At 40.6% G+C, this 18,397-nt stretch overlaps 1 protein-coding gene across 1 annotated transcript in view; it reads right to left on the minus strand.

Annotated features, from left to right (window-relative positions):
• Nucleotides 1–18,025, minus strand: part of clcn5b (chloride channel, voltage-sensitive 5b) — a 30,286-nt gene extending 12,261 nt beyond the window's left edge. The window contains exons 1-7 of the mRNA XM_042401087.1: nucleotides 17,795–18,025; nucleotides 17,537–17,686; nucleotides 4,007–4,188; nucleotides 3,308–3,407; nucleotides 2,115–2,302; nucleotides 1,669–1,791; nucleotides 501–707 (exon numbers count right to left, since the gene is read on the minus strand). Of these exons, the coding sequence (XP_042257021.1) occupies nucleotides 501–707; nucleotides 1,669–1,791; nucleotides 2,115–2,302; nucleotides 3,308–3,407; nucleotides 4,007–4,188; nucleotides 17,537–17,686; nucleotides 17,795–17,849 (1,005 nt within the window). The 5' untranslated portion in view covers nucleotides 17,850–18,025. The remainder of the gene's footprint in view (nucleotides 1–500; nucleotides 708–1,668; nucleotides 1,792–2,114; nucleotides 2,303–3,307; nucleotides 3,408–4,006; nucleotides 4,189–17,536; nucleotides 17,687–17,794) is intronic.
• Between the last annotated feature and the right edge of the window lie 372 nt (nucleotides 18,026–18,397).

The raw sequence follows: 18,397 nt of genomic DNA on the forward strand, positions 1-18,397 counted from the left end.
CAAAAGCAAACTTTCATCTTTCTTCAAAGGAGTATTTACAGTCTCATACTATCCATTTAGAAAAGGGGAAATACTTATAAATGCATGTTGTCTTTATGGTTTTATCAGTCACATTTCATCTGTGTGGTTTGCTTATTTTGTTTGTGTTTGATCTTGTTTTAGGATGCATCTTTGCATGAAAAGTGCTATAAAAATTAAGTTTTTATTACTATTATTATTATAATTGATTTATGAATATTTGGAGATTGGTTTTTTTGCAGCTAAAGCCTTGAGGGTTAGACTGAAAGCACACGTTTTTTTTGGTTCAATATATAATTAATATCTAACATTAAACCTTCCACAAAGGCTACAGAGTCATTTGGATGTCTTTTAGCTGCTAGCTTCTATTTCTCCGGTATCTGTCTTGCAGAATTGTCCAAAAATAGAGCACTGAATCCACAATTAGCAAATACAATCCCTCATTATCTATCACTCCAGCCTCAATTCGCCTCGAAGCTTACCTCTCGCCTCTTGGCCTCGTTTTTACGGTATTTGGTGAAGAGATGACACAGTATGTTAGCGCAGCAGCAGGCTACGTGGACCAGAGGGCCTTCCTTCCCTAAACTGAGCCCAGAGGAGACGGCTAGAACCAGAGTGATGGTCTTGATGATGAGGGTCCATTTCCCCAAGTAGCCGCGGATGATGAAGCCGCTCAGGATGGTTTTAATCTAGACAAAGAGAGAAAGAGAGAGAGACGATGAGTATGTTTGTTCTTATACGTCTGTTTACGTTGGGGAGGGGGGATCCGTTTAGATATGCGTGTGTGAGCAGAGAGGAGGAGAGTGTTAACACTGATGGAGAGAAAGTAGAGTTTATGTTCTGGTTATTTGTCTTTTAAATAAGCGGTTAATCTCGTCTGTCGACCGGCGTCTCACCTTTTAGCGACGAGACCGTTCGGAGGAAACAATTTCGGTTCCAGAAAATTAAAGATGGACTTCATTAGAGGAGCGGGGGTGAGAAAGAAAGTGTTTGTATATGCAGGAAATGCTTGTGTTTGTGTGTTTTGGTCTGTATATATGAACAATGTAAATCAGCGTGGATGTGTTTGTACTGATTCAGGCTTTCCACTTGTATGTCCAGAGTGTAAGCAGCTTTTCACTTCCTCATAAAAAAAAAGAGAAAGTAAACAGTGACAGACGGATATTAGAGAAGAGGGAAAGCAGTCGGAGTTTCACATCAAGTTTTGCTCGGTTACAAATGTGAAGTATTGATCAAAATACACCATTAAATATTATTAATGTTTTAATGTGGATGTAAATATACTGTAAGGAAGAGTAAACAAGAATAAACAAGTAGCAGAATATAAATAAAACATATACATGTAGACTATATGAGAGAGGAGCAGCATTATTGTCCAAACACTTCACTAAAAGCAAACACGTCCAAATGCTTTCTATTTGTTTGTAGCTTCAATTTAAAGACGTAAACAGAACAAAATAAAAGCTGCATAAATAATTACATGTAATTCTGTACGTCCACAAATCCTGACTATGAATAAATATGAAATACCAAAGCAAACAATGTCGTCAGTGATTGAAAACATAAGAATGAATAAAATAAACAAAGAGATAGTCTATGGAAAGGCATCAGTTCTGACAGTATGTGATCATTTTGTCAGTGCAGTCTCACCTCTGGGATACCGGAGCCGCAAGCGTACGGAGCGAAGGCTCTGACCAGCGTGACGGCCAGGAAAGCAAAGAGCAGAGCCCAGACGATATACATCAGGTAGTTCACTATGTAGGCAAACACACCCTGCAGGAGAAACACAAACATGTAAATGAGAAGCAGATATGTATAATATCTCTGTTTTTAATTGATGAATGAGGGGAAAAAGTATAGAAAATGTGCCCTATTTCTTTTATTTAGCATGCAGGCTCAGCAGTGCTGATTCTGTGTAATGACGGCTTACAGCCAGTAGATGGAACCAGAATACAACTACAACTGATTGATTAATGGCATGAGGGAGGTGTTGTGAGGAGTGTGAGCATGAGTCAAACTCTCAAAAAAGACGCATCAGTTCATAGAGATGACGGGTTTTTTTTTTTTTTACAGTGTATGAAAGACTCTTCTTCTACCTCCGAGGTGCCCGTTATGAGCTCGGCCCAGCTCTGCCACTGCGGACACTGGTCTCTGTCCTGAAAGGTTGTCTCGTTGGACGTCCAGCAGCAGTGCTCGTGGTTGAACCAGAAGCCGGCGAGACACACCCCGCCCTTCATGTCCGTCAGCCAATGGGCTGCGATGTCGATGCCGCCGGCAAGAGCACCTGGAGGACAGAGAGAGAGAGAGAAGAGGTCAAGACAAAAAAGAAAGAGAAACATTTGTGATGAGCAGGTTTAACGTCTAAATTCCACACAAGCTGATGTCATGAGTCGTGCCTTGTTGTGGTTAAAGGTGTGTTAATGTGTACCGAGCAAACACGCCTCATCAAATATCAGGTGCATCCTTCTGTTCTGTGCCATTTTTTACCTGCAAGGACACTACCTAAAATAATAGCTATTCATTTTCTATAGAACAATGTCACCCGGCCTATTTTCTGCACCATGTTGGTTCTATTTTGTGGCTTTACAGCTGCCGTCTGTCACCACATGGGAATTAACTTCCAGCTGACGCAGGCGGCACAGAAACAAGAGGAAAGGTATGAACAAGCACAGGCACTGACACTTTGTGTTTTTAGTGTGTGCATGTACATAAACTTGATTTATAAAGATTATTTGTTTTAAATTGTGTAACTACATACTATACTCTGAACTGCATACAGAATACTCTATAATAGCTGCATTTGGAGTAAGAAAGGTGCTGATGTGAAGTCACGTGAGTCTGAAAGTTACATCACAGTTCATCTAGAGGGAAGTTGTACCGCTTCATGACATTATACAATGAATTATTGTCACATGAAGTGCACAGCGAGTATCAGTATACGTCATGGCGTCGTTAAGACTCAAATTATTGACAAAAAAACAAAAAAACAAATATTTTACCACTGAACACAAGTAGTATTCAGCAATGCAAATACAGCAGTTTGCATTTTATTTGCTTAGGTTTTGAGATATCGGTTGCTGAAACATGCCACCACACTAGAAATGTAGTGAAATTATTCAAATATTTCCCTTAAAAAAACCTCAGCAGTGGTGTGTTGCAGTATTTCAGAAAGCTTTACACTCAAACATGATCAAACTACATGTGTGTGTTTGTCTCACACGTTCCAGTCATCCAGGAACAAATATTTACCCAGACTAGACGGTCTATATGTTTACAGGTGTGTGCGTACCTGACATGAGTCCCACCAGCAGCATGAGCAGCCATCCAGAGAACGCATCGCTGATGCTGAGCAGCAGAGCCACGGTCGACTGTTTGCTCTTATTGGTGATCTGGAAGGACGGAGAGACGTCGGGAAGTTATTACAACGCTTACATGCTTTTTTTTCTATATGCATCAGTTCACTTAAGTCACTGTTATTTTGCTCAAACACGTTATGGAATCACTTTGACATATATGTCCGTTAATCTCAGGTTTTCTGTCCACAACTTTTTTAAAATCTTAGTTTTAATAGGTCGCTATTTTCTCTACTTTGATCTGCTTCTTCTTCTTATAATTTCCAGCCGTAGGATCCATGAAGCGTTATCTAGTCTAACCTCATAACCTCAATTCTCCACTTTCCATGTGAGAATCTCTGGAGCCACAAATATAAACGCTGAGCAGCGTGTTAAGAGCAAGATGTCCCTCTCTGCATGAACAGAGTTTATACTGCACACGGTTCTTATTTTTGTTATGATGACAACAAACTTGCCATATTTCTTACCACATCTGTGTATAAAGACTTTTATTGTGTTGATTATCCCTTTAATTGCCCAGAAGAGATTCTTTATCTTGATTCCAGGTATGTCAGCGAGCATAACAGGTCTTTGCACTGAATATCTATGATCTAGATAAGGTCCCTCATAAAACCACACAACGTCTCTCTCCGTACCTCTCTGTGTCTGTCCCGGTCCTTGCTTTTCTCCCTGACCCAGTCGATAGTGTTGAAGTCTTCGTAGGTGCCCACTCCAGGAAGTGGGTCCTCCAGGGGGTCCACCAGCTTACTGGGTCCGTCACCGTTCATACCGGCTGCTCTGGCGGCGCCACCGCTGCTGCTGTACTTCTCGTAACCTCCTGGGGAGGGAGGGACAGGGAGAGAGAGGGAAAGAGAGAGAGAGAGAAGTGTTTGTGTTGTTCTTCTTGTCATTTCATGTTTTTTGTTCTCTACCATTTTTGCTGTTTCTTAAATTCCATTATTCAAATCACTTACGGTGGACTTGTTTTGTTTGGTTTTTTTTATTTTTTTATGGTCAGAACAAAAGGTTAAAAGTGCAGATTGTTTTAGAGAGGCATAGCTGTGCATCTGAAGAACAATTGAGTAAGACTTGGATGTGATTTCTTCACTCACAGTGTGGTTTCACACGCCGACAGTGTTTCCCACACATACGTTGTACTGGTCTTTACCCACAACAGTACCAGACAGGCCCAGTATAAACTAATGTCAGCATATTTCAACACATACTCCCAATAAGTGAATATCTAGTCTAATATCTGGTATTGTTAGTTGAGCGATCAACAGAAAATTAATCAGCAACTGTTTTGATAATTTAATCATCATTTCAGTCGTTTTTTAAATTAAAAATCCTAAATATTTGCTGGGTTCAGCTGCTCAAATATGATAATTTAATGCTTTTCTTTGTCATACATGACAGTAAACTAAATATCTTTGGGTTTGTGATTGTTGGTCAGACAAGATTAGACATTTAAAGACGTCATATTTGACAATTTGTCAATTTTAACAGGCGTTTCTCACTATTTTCTGACATTTTATGGACAAAACAATTAATCAGGAAAATAATCAGCAGATTAATCGACAATGAACGTAATCATTAGTTGCAGCTGTAATTGTCACAATTGTAGGAAAGGTCATTATGAGCAAAAAATCACCATTTCTTCAAGACTAGAAGACTAAATCACATCTTAAAATCAGCTTCAGAGCTCACCAGCCTTTAGAAAGCAGCAACCTCACTATTATTTCTAACTATTGTTGCAGCAATAATAGAGAGCAGAAAAGAGAACAAAAGACACAACAGAAAATGTGTATAGTAACATACTGTTGTAATACTGATAAAACTATTCTAAACAATACGGTATTGATGAGCGTTCCTGGCAAAAAAGCACATAAAAGCTATGGGATCAAGTCCAGCCACATTCTCTCAAGTGGCCCAAAACAAAAGAGCTTGTGTACGTGGCAGAGTCTGAGCCGCAGTCTGCAACAATTACCGAAACAACAGCGACCAATCAAAAAACAGCTCCCGGCGGAAAGAGGAAACGACACAGGAAGTCATGCCTGTTTAGATTTAAGCTCGGCGCGAGGAACAAACAACAGAGCGCAGATAGAGAGGAGACCGGTTCATTACAGGGAGTCAGACGATCATCTGAGCCCAAATGAAATGTGTTTTCATTTGAGTATTAATGGAACGACATGATATGAATGGAAATAATGGTGAAGGCAGGGGGGCGGGGGGGGTGTTTCCTGTCGGTGAGGAGAGACAGGAGTTTAATGACATTGCTCCCAGCAGTAACTGAGAGGAGAAATCAATCATTTTACCAAATATTTCATCTCATACTTCAGAGAGAAATATGATTATAGAGAGAAAGTTTGCAGCAGGACAATAACATTTACAAAACAGCCAGTATCCATATCTTTACAAAATGCATTTTTATCATCTTCACTTGCCGCATTTCCAACATGAGAGTGAGGGTGGAGAAAGTTGCTATGCATGAAAAACGAAAGGAGGATTAAGACACTTGAGCGGACAAGTTAGACAGGTTGAAATTACCTCCAAGAATTTCCTGGATGAACAAACAAGACGAGCTCTGCCTTTGTCACCGAGACACCGACACACAAGAAAAAACACTCTTACAACGGCAGCATCGACCTTTATGTGATACAAATGGATTAAAATGATAAAAAGTGAACGTTTAATACTTTATCTTGGTGCTGTATTTTGTTTTTAATCCTTCAGATGACTGGAAAAACAAACATGTGACGCAAATAAGATAGAAATCTGGCATAAATCATTAATGTTTTTTGTGCAAGTTAGGTTGATTTAAGGTTTTTTGTGTGTGAATTCAGAGTAAGCAGAACATCAGCTCTCCGCACCGTCAGAGAAAGTTGGTACACTGACTCACTGAGAGCGTCTGGTGGGAGTCGAGGTGACAAAACATGTTTATTTCCTCTGCTAAGTCATTCAGGCTTTATGTTACAAAACTTCACTTACGCAACACCTCGTCCTGTGGAGGGTTACAACTTAAGAGTCAGCTGATAGTAATAAAGTCTATAATGTAATGAGAGCCAGGTCTTTGTGAAAACACACAGTGAAAAGCGATGTGACACGAGGGTTTAAAGTTAAAAGGGGGAGCTGAACTATTTCCTGCCCCGCTGGCACATTAACGCTGTTATCTACCCGCACCTTCTTAATCGATTTAGACTTGTTATAAATGTAATGTGTGCTGGTGTTAAACTGCAGCGCACTACTTCCTCATGACTCTGTACAGGAATGAGTATGAAGAATAGATGGAAGGAATATGACTGATTTTTACAACATTTACCAGCCATACTTTAGATTTCTTAGATTATCTCTGTTTTCCAGCTTTGGATAAGAGTAGTACAAGTAAGAATTAATAGAGTAAAACCACCAGATGATGTCTCCTGCTCCCAAACTGATTTCTGGTTCTCATGTAAAGCTGGTTTAAATATGCTTGCACAACCCCCTAGTTGTTTTTTTTTTCCTGAATTAGGAATGATAATGTGATATTTCATGCAGAGCGTACTGAAAAAGACTTAAGTCGTCGCTCTCATGTGAGTCCTTGTGTGTCCTTTTTCTATATATGGAGGATTTTCCACATTTAAAAACACAACAAAGTGTGACTGACCGTCGCACCTCATTCACCGTAGCCAAAACACAAGACTCGGTCAGGCCTTGAGGAAATGCAATCACATAAAACCCAAACACACTTAAAGGCATCTTAAAAAGACAAAAATATACCCTTGCTCTATTTAAACTGAAATATAAAGCAAAGACAACACAAGAAAAACAAATAGTGAAGATCTGAATTTGACCTCAGTTGACCAAAAACGGCGTCTGTAACCTCAAACGTGCACGATGTAGGAAACACATGGACACACACTCACAGATAAGATTGTTTGAGATTAGTCCTGAATCTGTTGCTGGAGACCAAACACACTTTAAGACATCTTATAAAGGCATAAATATAGCCTGCTCTGTATAAACCAAAATATTAAGCAAAGACAACACAAGAAAAACAAGTGGTACAGGTCTGAGTGTGACCTCAGTTGTAGTGACAAGACCAACAACGGCGTTTGTACCCCCAAACACGCACGACTTAGGAAACACATTGACACAAACTCACAGATAAGACTGTTTGGGATTCATCCTGAATCTATTACTGGTGACCACACACACTTAAAAACATCTTAAAAGACATAAATATACCCTGCTCTGTATAAACTGAAATATTAAGCAAAGACAACAAAAGAAAAACAAGTAGTACGGATCTGAATATGACCTCAGTTGTAATGACAAGACCAAATACGGCGTTTGTACCCCCAAAACACGCACGACTTAGGAAACACATCGACACACACTCACAGATAAGACTGTTTGGGATTCATCCTGAATCTGTTGCTAGTGACCTCTGTGTCGAATACATTGATTTACACAGCTGTATCCACAAAAATCACTGATGCAAGCTGCAGTAAAGAAACATCAACCACATGACTCAGTGCCTGATGGGTTGTAAACGGTCTTAATGATTAAACTGTGCTGTGTTAAAGTTTAAAGGTATCAGGGAAAAACATAATAAAGCCACATTCGATTGTAAAACTTGACCCATTTTTACTCAATTTAAACCCACATGAAAGAAGATAGAGGAACATGCGTGTCCACACAACAACAACACAGAGTTGAAGACATACTTGTTACTCAAGCATGATCCGTGTCAGCGGTCTAACAAGTGATGATGACAGCCGTCTACGAGTCACAGCTGTATTTTAATCTCACCTATGACAACTCCTCTTTTATGGCCGCATGAGAGCAGAGTGCACATTTTATCAGTCGAACCAACAAACAAAAACATACCAAAGACAATCGAAGCTCGCCTAAAAACTCTTTCCCCGGTCACAAACTCACCATCTTCTTCCACCAGTTCCTCCTCATCCAGCTGTTTACTCCAGAACTCCCAGCCCATCTCTAAGAAGTATCCACAGTCAGTGTTCAAACTCAAACTGGAAATCTCTTCCCTCCTCTGAACTCTTCTAGGAAGTAAACTCCAACAGAGCACTCCCCCCATTGGCCTGAAAGCTCTGGAAAATGAGTAATGATTGGCTCATCTGTCTGGGAAGTAGATGATGATTTGCTGAGCTGGTGGGAACCGTTCCTTATAGGCCCTGAGGCGGGTCACTGCGTACAAATGAGGTCATGTGTGTTTATTAGGTCTTTGACCCTATTTTGAATCCTTTGGGACTACGATGTCTGTCGGGACAAGAGTCTCTACTTTATATGTGACACGCTGCACTTAGTGACAGGGTCAGGGGTTGAGGGTATAAGTCCTTTACATATCAAAAACTGAAAAGCTGATAAAGACTGGCTTATGCAAAAGGGCAGAGGAGGAAATTTGAAAAGGTCGGAGTCAAAATGAGATATAATATTTCAGAATGACGTTTTAACAAATTAAACTTCACTTTATGTGACATGAAGATCTGTAAACAGTCTGGGTCCTTGATGAAAACACAGTTCACATTCTCAGACTGAACTTAAAATGACGCTAACCCCGCTGTGACCTCATATGAACTGTGTTACCTTACTGGCAGTCACACAAAAGACTAGACTCCTGTGAGATATACAGTACTCTGTATTTAAAGTAGATACAGCAAAGCCACAGTCATTAGATTCTTTTCTCTGTGGTGACTGTTCATATTTAAAGGTTTGGTCTGGACTGTGGCAATTATTTTACTCCTTACTTTTTGTCTGATGGCTTTGATTTCTTGGATAATTAGAAAAGTTGTACAGTGCAAATGGCATTTCTGCAAATAAAGAAGGATGTTGTTTGACTTGAAATATGAAAAACATGGTCAAATCTTCTATTCTTGGGTTCTTTGAGTTGATCTTAGATAGTAAACTGGGGCAGGTGTGGCACAACTTCACCTATTTGCAAATGAATCATTTCTCCTGTTTATTCCTGCCATCAAGAGATCTGTTCATAATGAACTTTCAATGTAAGTGATGGAGGACAAAATCCACAGTCCTCTGTCAGTGCAAAAATGTATTTCAAAGATTATTTGAAACTAATATGAGGCTTCAACCGTCCAAATTAGTCAAATCAAGTCAATATCTTTCAAAGTTACTGTCTTTTTTTGTGCCAAATTCCCTCTTTTTGTTACAATCCTTCCTACTGCACCTGATCAGGAAAACACTGTCCAACAAGACACAAAGATTTTAATACATTTTTGCTCAAAACGAAGAGATTCTGTGTCCCATCACTTACATTTGTAAGTGCATTTGGAGATCTTCTAACGGTCAGTATGAACAAGAGGAATGATTACAGCAAGCAAAATCTGTTTCAATGTTCATATGGTCACCTGACTATTGTTTTAAGACAGACTTGAACAATTGAACCCGTCCTTTAAACCTGACGTGTGGAACTTTTACATATAAATGAACGTCTGTTGTATGAATTCACACAATGCTGATTGAGCCTGTCACCACCAGATAAAAATCTCTGTATTTCACAGTATACAGAGTGCACCCAGAGGCTAACCTCCGTCTAGCCCTATGCTAACTTGAACGTGCATAAAATAACTGAATCGTGCGGCTCTTCTAGACTTTCCAAATGTTATCAGACCGAATGGATCAAATCCTGACAGTGAAACGAGCTATTTCTCAGGGGTTGCGTGACACTCAAAACAATTTATCCACAACAGTAGCAACGGAGTAGGCTACTGCGGAGTCTATGACGTTAGCATGTGTCAACAATGTTTTCGTAATTACTCTCACTGCCAGAAGGGGGAGACAACAAAAGTCCCGCAGTGCAGCTTTAAGAGCAACATGTTTTGGCAGGCGGCCTTGGATGACACCAGTGAAGCCCAGAGGCTATGAAGTTGTGCTTAATACTTAAAAATAGGAAGTGGTAAGCTGCTTGCACAACACAGAGTTAATCATCGATATATAAAAAAAATCCTTATTCCCTTTAATAAGCATCCATCCAACTTTCTATACACTCTCCAGTGCAGAGAGCTGAAGCTTATCCTTGCATCCAGAGAGAGAGAGAGAGAGAGAGAGAGAGAGAGAGAGAGAGAGAGAGAGAGAGAGAGAGAGAGAGAGAGAGAGAGAGAGAGAGAGAGAGAGAGAGAGAGAGAGAGAGAGAGAGAGAGAGAGAGAGAGAGAGAGAGAGAGAGAGAGAGAGAGGCAAGGTAAACCCTGGATATACACTGTGCAAACTGATCCGGTGCTAGCAATTCTGAGAAAGTGGGTCAGCAACACAGAGTCCCTGCAGCAACACTGCTTGTTTCCAGCAAAGGGATGTCATGCTGAGCTCAGCACTCGCTGAGTTGTGTGTGTGTGTGTGTGTGTGTGTGTGTGTGTGTGTGTGTGTGTGTGAGTGCATCCTGAGGGGACAGAACAGACTATAATCTTACATTTTCATAGAATATCAACACACTCTCCTCCTTAATTCTTTACAGAAAAACTCCTGGAAAATTTAACACGCACTCCTTGTCATATGACCACGTCGCCATCTGCCAAAACTTACACAGTATGTTTTCTATTACGGAATCATCTGCACGCACACACGCACACACACACACATACACACACACACACACACACACACAGACACCCAAAAAAATGTCTGACAGAAAGACAGTCACAGACACACACAGTCTCCAAAGAGGGTTTGAACCTTGAACTCTTGGTCTGGTTGCCATGGGAACCGTCAGCACATGTGACCCCTGTGACGCTTGGCGACCGCAGACAAGCATCTCTGGAACATGTTAACATCGTGTACCGTCATTACTTTGCTGAGGTCTTTAAAAAATTATTATTTTTTTTTTACTGGGTCAGAGGAAATTGAATAAAGACGGAATGTGCGTCTGCGAGTTGATTTGATTAATTTTCACGTCACAAGATAAAATCTCTACGAGCTGGAAAGAAAAAGCTTTAATATGAGGATATGATGCAACTGTCCGGCTGGAAAACTACACTGAGCGCCTTCACAGAAACCTGGAAGGAAGCAACGAGGAGGAATTTTAACAAGTCAGGATTTCTCGCCATTGATGTTTTGTTGAACGGAGACCACACCGCAGCCAGGAAAAAATAAAAGTTCAAAACAGCTTTAAGAACTGTTTTAGCAACATATTTTCACTATGACTCCTGGGCTGAGCAGTGAACCTCAGGACTCTGTGGGTACTGACTGAAATGTGTGCACAGGATTAAACATCTAAAAGCATCAAGTACTGACAGACGTCATCAAGTGATTGGTCAGATTCTGTCAGATTTTTAATGTGTTTTGATCAGATGCTTTATTTTACAGGTCCTTTAATTTTATACTAATTAATGTGACGGTTAATTTTAAGGACGTTTCACAAAGAAAAAACAGAAAAAAATACATATCAGCATATTCTTTTGTTTCTTAAAAACTCAGCCATGAGTCATGAGAACATTTCCTGTATACGACTATATTACATAACCTTTCAAAGTAATGTTCAAGAATTAACAGTTATACAGCAGCTACTTTTAAGAAAATATTGTTAAGAGTCTAAATTATTAAGAATTTGTGCAGATTAACAACTAAGTATGAATTATATAAATGGGTATTTACCAACTAAACCACCTTAACACTTTTTTCTTATAATTTGTACCAAGTTGCACCACCTTCTCTATAAAATATCCTAAAAATGAACCATTAAATGCCATCAAATGACTCTAAAAATGTCCAGGAAATGAGTATAAAATTAAGGGACCTGTAAAGTACAGCACTGGGTTAAAATGGGTTAAAACTTTTCAAATTAAAGCGTCCTTATTATCACCTGTATCTTAACTTTTCAAACTAAACCCAACTCTACATGACACAGTGAAAATATTAAGGTTTCTCCAGACTGGGATCAACTACGTCTCACCTCAACCTGACCATTAATACCAGTAAGAAAAGGCTCATGTGTTATATTTGATCTCAAACAAAAGCTCACAGGTATAAGACAGGATTAAAACGATCACCAGTGCTCCAGGCTTCTTTCCAGTGGTTGAGTCACACCTTTTTTAAAAAGGTCAGGTGAGCTGTTTACAGCGTGACCTCACGGCTGCAGCTCGCCAGTATGAGTCCTGGCGAGCTGTCGCTACGAATTAACGAGCACTTAACCTCTAACACGCCTGTGGAGCATCTGGGGAGTTTACCAGTAAGACTGTGTTTGTACTGGGTAGCTCCCAGCTTCCATCTGTTTGAATATCCCTTATTCCTCACACGGATGAAATAGGAATTTTTTACAACTACAGAGGCAAATCCGTGACTTATTGACAGCTGTTATAAAATTCACGGCTTTCAAAACGTCCCTGGATGACCTTTAGTCTGCCCGCTTTCCCCTCGCAGACGCGTGTGTTGTAAGATTCTTCCTTTTACAGCTTGTTGGGCGTCTCTTTTAAAAGCTCCCAAAAAAAAATCTGTTGATCACACATTCATCAGAAACAGCTGCCCTTCCACTGGATTCACGCATCCTTTCTCTCTTCATCTTTCCTCCCCACGTTTTCCTGTTTCGCAGGGCGGACACATGCAACCTTGTCAAGTAAACATCATGATATTTAAAAAAAAAAAAAAAGAAGAAAGAAAAGAGCTCCACATATTCAGACTTGCCATTCCCCCCCCCCAAAAAAAGCTGTGAGTCACTCCCTGGCAATCATTATAAAAGTGAGGGCGTTGACAGCCTGACGAAGAACAAACACCGCCTAGCACAGCAGCACCCAGAGGATGTAATGTCAATATAAGCGGCCGTAAAAACATTACTGCAGACGATAAGGTGAAACCAACAAATTACAACAGATTCAATACCTGGTAATAAAAAATAAAAAAAGAAAGAGCAATGCAAGCAAATCAGAAGCACCTCATAAAAGCAGGAAAAGTAAATAAACTGCACCCTAAAAAGGAAATGTACTTCAAATCCCAGAGTGCATTTGGCTTCTGCCCCCTTCAAAGTATTATCTGCGGGTGTTTTTACATTAAACACGGTCGGTTTAAAACATACACTTGGAAGTTCTGGGTGGTCTTTGCTTTGCTTTTTTTGCTTCATCATCTTGGTAGGGAATTCCCTTTCTGAATATCCTAAAAATGTTCTTCCTGATGTGGTAATTGTGGGACTCCTCTTCCTCCTCCTCCTCCTCCTCATGATCGGAGGAGGCTGAGTTTAACTTCCTGATGCATGTTCTGAGAGTATAAAAGCTATAAAAATTCAAATAAATCTCTATCCTCCTCACATATCTGAGTAAAGTTTCGATACGGAGGCTGCAGCTCTTCAGCCGTCTTCCTCTCTCTGCTTTCACTCCTTCATAATATATGACTTCAAAAGACGGGAGTCAAGTGGTGTCAAGCATCAACACTTGACCGCTTCAAACTGCTTTTTAAAGCGATGGAGGAACATTAACACTGGAGAAAACCAGCTAAGACGGCTGCAGCTAACGATTATTGTCATTATTGGTTATTTTCCGATTAACTGATTGGTTGTTTGGTTTATAAAATGTCAGGAAATGGTGAGAAATGTTCATCAGTGTTTCTTAAAGCTGAGAAATATTCAATGTACTGTCATAGAAGACTAAAAAAAAACTGAAAGTAGGCACATTTAAGAAGCTGGAACCACAGATTTTAGCTTTTTTTCCCACCTAAAAACGATTAATTGAGTAATTGTTGCAGCTTTATAATAAATATCATTAAACTAAGGTAAATAAAAGCTTGTTTTGCTGTGTTGGAATTCCAAGGTTAAGCCACTACCTGCACAATGTTAGCGCCAAGTCTCGTCTGAATGCATTTTTGCTGTTATCGAGCTCTGTTATCACCTTGTCTGCATGCTTTTACCCCTTCAAAAACAAAAACAAACACAACACAGAGAGCAAAGAAAGAAAGACAGACAGGCAGGAACATGTTCACTGCTTTTAAGGAGGAGGGGATTTCATGGAAGAGGTGGTCTCTCCCATAATAAACACACACACGCAGTAATGGATGGATTGAATTACGAGTAATGAAAAGTGAAAACGTCAAAAGAGTGGTCATGTTGTGACTAGCAGGTGTCAGTCTTTATTCATGCAGATACACTGCTAGCGAGGCAGGTGAAGGTTAAAGTGCCTTGCTCGAGAGACACCTTCCTTGTTGACAGAAGGTTAATCACAAGCCGGTATTCGGACCAGCAACCTAAACTCTCCTCTCTAAACATGGCAGGCTAATGAGTCCCTGAGCAGCAACAGGTTACACGAGGCTAAACCATTACCACTGCACTAAGAACGGCTTCCAGTCCCTCTTGGCAACCAGTTTGAGTGCGCGCTAATGAGCAGTTTAGGGAACTCGACATCACTTTTCACTCCCTCGAGAGGGAAAAAAAAAGAGGAAGGAGTGTGAGTTAAAGTGCTAAAAAGGCAGGAAGTAAAATGCAAGCTGAGACATTGTTACAGAAAGCTGTTTATACGACATTTTTTGGGTTATATTCAAGCTTTTAGCATGAACCAACATCTGCCGTCAGAGATAAAAACCCACTGCTTAGTTTCTCTGTCATCCCTGACTTTAATGAGGAGGACGAGGAGGAGGAGGAAGAGGGTGAAACGAAGACGGCCTCGCGACCAAAAACTCCTGATTTCCCCAGAGCCCGACACACAATTATACAATCAGACCATGAAGCAAACTATTACAGTCGGATGGAAACCTTGTGACTGCAATTTTGCTGATTCTCCGTCTTCTACTCGAACTGAATCACTCGCACACACACACACACACACACGCACACACTCTGGCTTATGATCTCGCGCCGTCTCGCACTGTCATTTTAAAAATATGTAGCTGTCAGTGTGAAAACAGAGGAAACACGTGGTTCCAACCCCCAACGGCAGCAGCAGCTTTAACCATTCAGAGAAAATCTCTCAGTGTCTCCAGACTTCCTTCCTGTTGGCACAGTTTTGTCTCTCTGTTTCGACCAGCGTGGAGGACATGACGTCTGTGATGTCACCGTGACATCAGTAGTAACCAGGCAGTGATATAACTGTCTGACAATGCTTTTTTTTTTTTTCACCCCCCGAGGAAATCTAAATACTTTTTTTTCCAGATTTTTAATGCACTGAATTGAAAAGTCAGAGGTGATGCTTTTATTTTGACAAACTTTGTTCTGCTTTAACTGACACTTTAATTACCTTTAATGTGGTGTAATAGGTTATAATGTCTTGTCGCTGTCGGCGGAGGGAATCAGGAAGAGTCTTCAAGTTACATTAGTGCAGAGAAAGCACTACTGTGTTTATTATCTTTACACTGTTACTGGTAACAGCTGAAGCCGCTGTGTACTTTAAGTACCTGTTTAGACGTTCAGGATGCTCAGAGAAACTATTAGAAGAACGCTCTGTTCCAGGGTTTGGTCACAGCGTATCTTTCTGTTTAAACCAGGGAAGGAAGAAACATCCAAATAAGGTGATGATATCAGTCAGCTCAGATCTCCAGCTGTAGGAATGAACTTTGTCACAATATTTATTGTTAGGTTAATATGCTCTTCCTCAATCTCGCCTGCAGGAAAACTTCCCACCATGTAAAAGGAGTCTGAATCCCTCAGAGGGAAACTAAAGTATCCGCAGCACAGTTTGCTAATCAATACTTATGAGTCAGCAATAATCTTGCCAGCAGCTTCTGGCTTTAAAAAAAAAAAAAAGGTTAAAAGCTCTTTTCTCCTGCCAAAAAAGCAAATGAGCAAACAGCCTCTATCTCAGTAGTTGACATGCTTACTCTAACTAGATGCTTCTGCAGGATCTCCGCTCTAACGAGCTGACTCAAGAACTGCAGGGGTCTTCCAACCATGTAATGATGACATAAGCAGAGCAGTCATCATTTATAACTGGCGAGCAGTAGCACCGCCAGTTATATCCTGCTATTAGGACTTTGTCGTATTAGAGGAAAAGTCAGTGAGTGGTTGGATGACGTCATCAGTAACCGGGCAGCCCTGTCGCAGCAGACACAGCAGATTAGCAGGAGTCACTCTGTTACTCCCACAGTCACCGTTAACACTATAACTCACTTTAATGCTTGTTTTTATGTGCTGATTATACACAGAGAACCAAAATATAGTAAATCAAGTTGATACAGCGTGTTTCCATGTTTGGGAGACGGAGACAGAGAGAAAACTGAGTAACTGATTGCTCAGACGTAGGACCGTGACTTACTCAGAGCATGTGACACACACACACACACACAAACACACACACAAACACACACACAAACACACAGTGCCCTGCGATTACAGATATATCTTATCAGCAGGCAACTACTTCAGCGCCCTTTTAGGACACACACACACTGGACTGTGGAAATGAGCTCTTCTCACATACTGTCACACACAACAACATTTCTGCCATGTCTGTCAATAAAAAAATCAATGAGTTAACTCTTCCTGTCCCACAGCTTCCAGTTTTCAACTGTTTTTAGTCTGTAAAACATTAAAAAAAACTGTGAAAACTGACCATCATAGTTTCCTAGAGCCTAAGTTGATGTCATCAAATGTCTTATAGTGTCCGACCACATGTCCAAAACTCACAGATATTCAGTTTACTATGATACAAGATGAGGAAAAGCAGCAAAATTTCAAATTAAAAGAGTCTGAAACCACTTTTGCTTAAAGAAAAAAAGACAGATTCTTAACAGAGTGTCTGCAGGTTTTACAGGAAGTGGATTTCAGGATGTTTCAGGAAACCTCTAACGCTACTTGGAATTGAATTTAATACCGATCCAGACATTACTGAATGACCGCTGTGGAATTTAAAATAGGCAACATAAGACAGGGGGACAAGTTACTGTTTACACATATCATATCTAATCCTGTTATGCAACAATTTATAAGAGGATATACTGCACTGCTGCAAACAAATCTGTCACTGCTAGACTACCGAGATGAGACCTCTGGGATATGATGAAACCCCCCCCACAGGATGCTCCAGATTAGACCTTTAATTAGCTTAATTCATTTAATTTCATGACTGCTACACATCCAAACTGGGTTACAGGTTAGTTTCACACTGGTGCAAACATTTCTATAAGATCTAAAAGCCTATTTTTGTTCTCAACTTGTGAAAGAACAAGAATATTTTTATTTATACAGCTGCAAACACTCCAAAAGCTTCTTTTGACCCCATTATACGCTCCAGCTGTGAACGGACTTTGACTTTTAAACAGTTACCTGAGCTGAGAGGAGGGACGTCGTCCGTGCTGGAGAAGTCGAGTGTGGCTCCTGCAATGTCCACCATCTCGTCATCATCATCGTCGCTGGGGTGATGAAGGGCGTCAAAGCTCCCGGTACGGTATCCGGGGTTTTCCATCCCTTCAGATCCTGCACACAACACACAACAGAGTGGAAACGCTTTATGAGAAGAAGAAAAAAAACCGCGTCTGGGTGGGTTTTAAAAAGCGGGAGGTGGAAGATTGTTATCCGCTTTACCATCAAAGCTGCCGACTGCATATTTTCTGTACAAGCTCGCCCAAAACTTAGACATTTATGACACCCGAAAGAAAGCAAATGACTGCAATGGACAGTCTGCTTTTATCTCCCTCCCCTGACTGTATTTTATACAACTATTTCTGGGACGTGTTTGTGAAATATCCGACTGCTGCTGCTGCTGCTGGCTCATCACAGTCAGTAATGACAGCACATCTCCAGTTACAGAGAAGTTTTTTCGCAACCGTTTCCGCTCTTTTTTTTTTTTTTTTTTTACACTTCTCTGTTTCCTATAACACTGTGGTTTAGAGCTGCAGCCAGCAAAGGAGGGAGAAAAAAAACAACTCAGTGGAAAACATATTGCGGCAGACAAAAAGCAGATTATTAGCCTAGCTCGAGCGTTTAGCTGGTAGCTTTTCTTGTGACGACGACTAAGCTGTCAAACAAACTGACGAATTCTGACCGTTGAGCTAACTTCGTTAACCGTTACCGCGGCGGCGGCGCTTGAAGCGGCGGCGGTTACGTTTAGTTTTGTTGATAAAAAACAGACAGAAAATGTTAACTAAAAGGCCTGATTGTTACCTGTAAGGAATGAGAGCAGCCGTC

Source organism: Thunnus maccoyii, chromosome 22, assembly GCF_910596095.1.
Source record: "Thunnus maccoyii chromosome 22, fThuMac1.1, whole genome shotgun sequence".
Lineage (NCBI taxonomy): Eukaryota > Metazoa > Chordata > Actinopteri > Scombriformes > Scombridae > Thunnus > Thunnus maccoyii.